The 6932-nt window shown below is 32.5% G+C and overlaps 1 protein-coding gene across 2 annotated transcripts; it reads left to right on the plus strand.

The window, feature by feature from the left end:
• Positions 1-4925: 4925 nt before the first annotated feature.
• Positions 4926-6540, plus strand: LOC130968078 (MYB-like transcription factor EOBI). Of its 2 annotated transcripts, none has more exons than XM_057893163.1 (3): positions 4926-5288; positions 5572-5701; positions 5803-6533. In XM_057893163.1, exons 1-3 carry the CDS (start codon positions 5135-5137, stop codon positions 6392-6394), a joined length of 876 nt encoding a protein of 291 aa, XP_057749146.1. In that variant the 5' UTR covers positions 4926-5134; the 3' UTR covers positions 6395-6533. The 2 variants fall into 2 exon arrangements, with proteins under 2 accessions (XP_057749146.1, XP_057749147.1); XM_057893164.1 differs by having other exon boundaries at positions 5082-5288; positions 5413-5701; positions 5803-6540.
• The last annotated feature ends 392 nt before the right edge of the window (positions 6541-6932 follow it).

Below are 6932 nucleotides of genomic sequence, written 5' to 3' on the forward strand. Positions count from 1 at the left end.
CTCTGCTCAGAAATTTCATGAAGCCTTCTTTGATTACCCATAAAAGCTTGTATCTCCTCTAGAGGAACCCCTACCTCCTTTTCATCAGCATCATCGGACAACTCAACAAGGTCGGACTTCCTTCTCTTTCTCGCAATCACCTTCCTCCGACCTTGACGAGGCTGAGTAACTTCGTCAGTCCCAGCAATTTTCTCAGCATTAGAAGACGATACCTCCTTCTCTAGATTCTTATTTTTGAAACGTGTCCTCAGAGACGCGGCTGAAATACCGGGATATTTACCACCTGCAAAACACAACTAACATCACATATATGACAAAAAGAAATAAGCACATTAGAAACAACCCTATAACTCACCCAAAAATGTTTCCACAGCATCTTTATCCTCTTCCCACTTCAGAAGCTCATACATTGAAATCAGGTCTCCCCGACCAATATTTTCAACAAGAAACTCAATCAAACAAACATTTCTCAGAGAGATAACTTCAGGTCCGAGTATATTTTGAGGTTCCGAACACCAATACAATGGGAACTTCTCAGCCAGATTCTCATCTACGAAAAAAGGAAAATCTTTTTCCACACTCCTAACCTTTAAATACATCTCTTTAAAATTTTTGAAAGAAGATTTGTACAATCTGTAAATGCCAAATCCAGGGGTGCTATTGAAATTTATCCAACCACCTTTCCACACCCCCTTGGCTTGAAATAAGGAAAAGAACAGGTCAATAGATGGCACCTCCTCCAGAAATTCCATTAAAATTTCAAAAGAACGAAGGAACACCCACCCATTTGGATGAAGCTGCGACGGAGCACAGTTTAACTGTCTCAAAACATGACATTCGAAATCAGTAAAGAGTAACCTAACTCTCAACTCTTCAAGAACACAGCTGTGCATATAGAAAAACTCAAAGCCTCTACCCCGGTGATAAACCCTATCATTAACACTACATGGCAGTAACTCAACCCCAACTCCAGAATTCTGCCTCACTACCTTACTAACATCCACCTCCTTAACAGCAGCTTCATCACAGAACAACGACATCCGAGACTTCACATCATCCCCAACCCAGTCATAAGACCAATCTATCTTAACTTTCTTCTCCTTCGCAAACCCCATCAGAAATAGTAAAACAAGCATGCAACCAAGAAATACAAAGAGACGAGGGAAGAAAGAAATCACAAGAACACAGACATAACCATACCTCTCTTGCTCATTCTTCATACAGAAGCAGAAAACCAAAACGCCCAAATTCCAATCAGTAGAAATAATCAATCACAAACAAAAACGTTCCAAATATCACCCTTGCCTCAGTCACATCAAACGGCGAAAGGAGCATTGGAAACCATCAAAATATTAATGAAGCAACCACTCATTCTCTCCCCTCAATAAAAAATGGGCACGATTTTCCAAGTGGCACAAATACAAAGTTAATTTAATGAAGTACGTTGAACTGGGGGCTCACTCAGTAACCCACTGTACCGAGTTATAACTCATCACAAAAGCTCAACCTGCTTCATTAAAAAACTTTCTTCAGGCTAAGCTTGGGGGCTGTGATATGGTCACCATTAATACGAGCTATAACTCGGCCTCATGACCGTTATTGGCAGTCACTATAACTCGTCATTTTCCGTTATTGCTCGGTTCTTATGAGTTATAACTCGGTGACATCGATACTCTCATCATAACCGACGTCTCAAACGGTATGATAAAATCGGTTACGAAACCAATCATCACAGAAACTGACAATTTATCACCCAGAATGTAACGAACGAAGAAATATTTATAAAAGAAAGGTAAAGTATCTCTTTGAGGACAGTTTTGAATTTGACACTGTACTGACTTAAGCATTGGAGTGCCTTTGCAGGTGCATTCCACTCTCTTTGTATTGCTCGTGCTCTCACATAAACAACAAACACAAGAAGCTCGGATTCTAAGAGACGGACGCTCAACTTTGCAGCCCATAGCTCGGCCGATTCCGAGGAATTGAAGCCGATCTATTTCCCAGACAAGATCAGATATAATTATAACAAAAAAAGTTTCCTAAAATAATATAATCATACATTATTTATGAGCTAATTATAATACAGTTAAAGATATTATTATATCATAATGTCTACTTACTATATTAATATAATATCAAAAGATACATGTTTCATTATTTTTTATAGATAAAATTGGTTTTTATTGGCAACTAAATTGTGTTTAGGTCAACGAAAACTATATGTTTAGGTAGAGATTTTTTGTCAAATATAATGAAAATACAAATAAAGAAATAAAGGATAAAAATAAATTTAAATAATATATCTGGCACCACTTCATTTTATTAATTATTAAATTATTTAAAAATAGTACATCCACGAAAAATATTCATAATATATAAATTGAGGCAATAATTTAAAACTTTCTAATTATAATTTAATCAAATCCTAATATTAAAATCAAATTACTTAAACAATATTGAATCTATTCTAGTTCTTAGTCATGTATAATATAGAGTCATTCTCGTAACGATAACCAACTGAAATAATATCGTAAATATCAACATTTAGAATTCGTGCAAATTCAAACCATCCTCTTATTAAATAAGCTTCATTATCTGCTATCCATGCAACGCGACAAGGTATAGAATTGCCACATCGAGAAACCAAACTAACCCTTATTCCTCTCAATGGCATTGCATGCATGCAAAAGAACAACTTAAAATAAGAAAATTTAAATATATTATCAATCGTTGAAATTACATATCCGAGTTTGTCACAAATTTAGCAACAAAACTGAACTTAAACTGAGAGAATTCAATCTCATTATGTGCTCCACTTTGAAGATTTTCGGACAGACGTAAAAAAGCATAGAGGGGATGGAACTTGAACTTGCCCTATAAAATTCCGCGGATGCAATTCCTCAATCAAAAATCGAGCTCCTCCCAAGAAAGCTAACTTTAACCACATTCCATTAGGTTGGTCATAATAGGTGAGAACCATCCTTCGATAAAGTAGAGATTATTGCCCCTTCTTTGAACGCTTACATCCATGTAGTTGGAACCTGAATCAGTGAAGACAACTCGATGAGGTATTTCATGGATGTGATGCATTGTAAACGATTGTGGTAAAAGACAATCAAACTGGAACATTAGACGATAAGAATAACTTAGAGTAACAACAATTAATAAATTATTAAAAGAATAATATAATAGAATGAGTATATGAAAAATATTATAAAAAATTATAAATTTTACCTTAAAAGGATCAACTTCAAAAAAAATAAAGAATACATTTTTATTCTATGAAGTAGTAAAAAAAATACTAAATATAAAATTATGAACTGACTCTCAAATTTAGATTCAAGTACCACAGAAAAATACTATTTATAGACTTTAGTAAAACAAAAATAAATATGTAAATTACTTATTATTAAGGCAATTTTTTATCATGTACAGTAATTACGCATTATAATTGATAAGTAGTTTAATAGTGCATTAAATATTGATTTGATATAATTATAATGAAGATATGTTCCTAAATTAGTATAATTATATATTATTCATTAAATATTAATTATAATATAATAATATAATTATAATAAAAGTATTTTTTATAAAATAATTTAGAATAGATGAAAAATTTCATTCGTTTTGGAGGGAAAACGGACTCACGAGAGATCGACACGTCACCCTTATTAGTTGGGGGAAAACCCAATTTTAGTATATTAAGTAGATAGATATGATTGACTCATTTTTTTATTCATTTAATTAATCTTTTATTAAATTATAAAAAATATATCATACTTTAGCTTACAATAAATATAAGTAGATAAAAAATGAATCATTTATTATTAAAAAAAGACTCAAATATAGTTATTTTCATATGAATTGATAATTAAGATTCGTTAGATAATTTAAATATTTAACGTATTTAATTAAATTATAATTCAATCATTTTTAATTATTAATTTTATATAAAAATATCTTCCCGTAAATTTATACCTTCTTTGTTATTGAACAGGTGCATAAACTTACAACAATTGTATATTTACCTTAAATTAGAGTCAAATATTGCAGCAGTGATAAATGGATTTAGACTTTTTCTGATTGTGGAGTTGTTCTTGAGTTGAGTTGTGTCCAGAAGAACAAGCGGGAAGTTTTTGGACAAAAGGGAACCACGTAACTAAGGCTTAGTGATTAAGGCTATTCTTATGTAAAAGCAAACATCATGCGACAGAACAGAACCAATCAAAATAGAAAAGTGGTCCTAATTCTAAGATTCTTAGCAGGCTTTCCTTGCCGCCCCTTGTTATGCCAACACCCTTAATTGCACGTGTTGATTAAGGTCATTACTTTTTTTTTCCAATTTAAGTTATATATGCTCTAGTCAAGCACGTTTCTGTCACTGTTTACGAATATTACCTATAACAATAAACAATGACTTGGACTAGCTAGTAATTCAATGCCTTAATCCATTGCAATGGATAATAGATAAGTGTTACATGGAATATATATGGTTGGCTTAGGTTTTACAAAGAATAATAACCAGTTTTGGAAGAGCACCTGGTTCAAAGAAATTACCAACACAAAGAAGAATGATATGAATCTTTAGTGACAAAGAAGTAAGTAACGCTTATTTTCCTATTTTGGTTCCTAGTGCGAGTGTGTGTCTGACTGATGCCACATCAAACTAATAAAAGTAAACTGTCCCTTTTATGTTATTAATATTAAGATAGCATACCAAGAGCAATGAACCTATCCACTTTAGAGTTTGTCTTCAGTTTCTGCAGTGGTCGTGTGACTATGGAAGGTGAATGGAAGCTATGGTATGGAATTTGTGGAAACAGCAGCATTAGTAGCCTTTCTTTCTTTTTTTTTTTTTAAACTCTTTTAGAAAAGTAGTAAAGTAGTAGTATATATATATTATTCACTTTGACGTCAAACTCAAATGGGATACAGCATACATTTATACTATTACTATTACTATACCATATATGTATGTATGTACATATCTTGCGTACCCCAATTTGCTTTCTAACTCTTATTACTCGTGTCTTTTGTTGACCACTCTTTTTTTTTCTTTCTTTCTTAAAGCCCTGCATAAGGTGTTATAATTAATACTGATTAAGAATCTATCTCCCCCACCATCATCACCATGATGTCTAGTTCAAAGAGTGTCAGTAGCAGTGGTAGTGAGGATGACAATGAAATTAGAAGAGGGCCTTGGACTCTTGAAGAGGATAATCTTCTCACACAATCCATTGCTAACCAAGGCGAAGGACGTTGGAATTTACTTGCTAAATGTTCAGGTAAACCATTAACATGCCAAATCATATATTGTTATATCAAACAAGTTTAATATGAAGTTCATTAAAAATGAGTTTTTGATGATTATGTTTCTTCTAATTGTATTATGGATATTCTTGTTTTTAGGAGTTTCAGATGTTTTGTTTCTTATGTCGGATATTGACTGCAATATTGGCGATGCATTCTTGGCCAGGACTTTCTCATTGTTAATATAAGATTGTGTGCCTTTTCATTTTAGTTTTCACCAATTTTTTATGCTAAGTCGGGTTCTGTTTTATGAATCAGGATTAAAGAGAACAGGAAAAAGCTGCAGATTAAGGTGGCTGAATTATCTAAAGCCCGATGTAAAGAGAGGAAATTTAACACCACAGGAGCAGCTTTTGATTCTTGAACTTCACTCAAAGTGGGGGAACAGGTGCTTATTATAAAGGAATTATCCATCAATACACAATATATAATTAAGATATAGATTTTTATAATATTAATTGTGTTTTAATTTTATGATTATGATTGCAGGTGGTCAAAGATTGCACAGAATTTACCGGGCAGGACAGACAATGAAATCAAGAACTACTGGAGAACCAAGATTCAGAAACAAGCAAGGCATTTGAAAATCGACACCGATAGCAGAGAGTTTCAAGAACTAGTGAGGCGTTTTTGGATTCCAAGATTGCTTCAGAAAGCAAGAGAATCATCCTCTTCTTCAGCCATGCCAATCCAAAACCAAGCAACTATGCCTGTTTCTCAGTATTCACCAGCAGCAACAACACCACCACCTTGTGTGCACCCAACATGTCCAAATTATTTGGATCAACGACTTGAGCAACACAGCAATGGTTCATGCGTATCCTTCTCTGAACCAAAATTGCCTCAGTTATTGGGATACAACTCCAACCATTTTGGTAACGGCTTGGATACCGATGAATTTGGGACCTTCACATATGATTATGGCTACCATGTAAATAGCAATGGCTATGACAATGAGACCCTCAACATGGAATACCCTGTTGATGATTGCCAAATGGCAAGACACAATTGGGTGAATGATTTTGCATGTGACTTGTGGAACATGGATGAATGCTGCCAATTTAGTAACTTTAAAAAATAACATCTTTTTAGTTTATTATTATTATTTTGAATGACCCAAATACTATTTCCATAAAGGGTATGTACTGTATTATTAGATAATTAATTGTGGATTACTATTAGCTACCAAAGTAAAATAGAAATCTATTGTTTTATGGGTTTTGTTAATACGTATTCTAACAAGAAATTTTAAGAGTATTATAAAAAAATATTTTACTAAAATTTATTAAAAAGGATAACTTTTTATATTTTTAATATATTGAATGTATCTGTTAATACTTAATACTTGATAGTAGAAAGTATGTGATTTGCATTGAATTGCTTAGTTGGAAATTCAGTGCCAATAATGATTTCAGTGAGGACTTTCAAATAATTATGTTATAAAAATTGAGATAATTATTTCATTTCACAATAGTATTAAAAATATATAATTAGACTACTAATACTTAAAGATAATTAAAGTATATGACAAGAGAAGTATATAATTAAAATATATAGTTGTTTGTATGTATGATCAATTGATCATATATCACTGCAACAATATAAATTATTTTTTAGGA

Source organism: Arachis stenosperma, chromosome 3, assembly GCF_014773155.1.
Source record: "Arachis stenosperma cultivar V10309 chromosome 3, arast.V10309.gnm1.PFL2, whole genome shotgun sequence".
Lineage (NCBI taxonomy): Eukaryota > Viridiplantae > Streptophyta > Magnoliopsida > Fabales > Fabaceae > Arachis > Arachis stenosperma.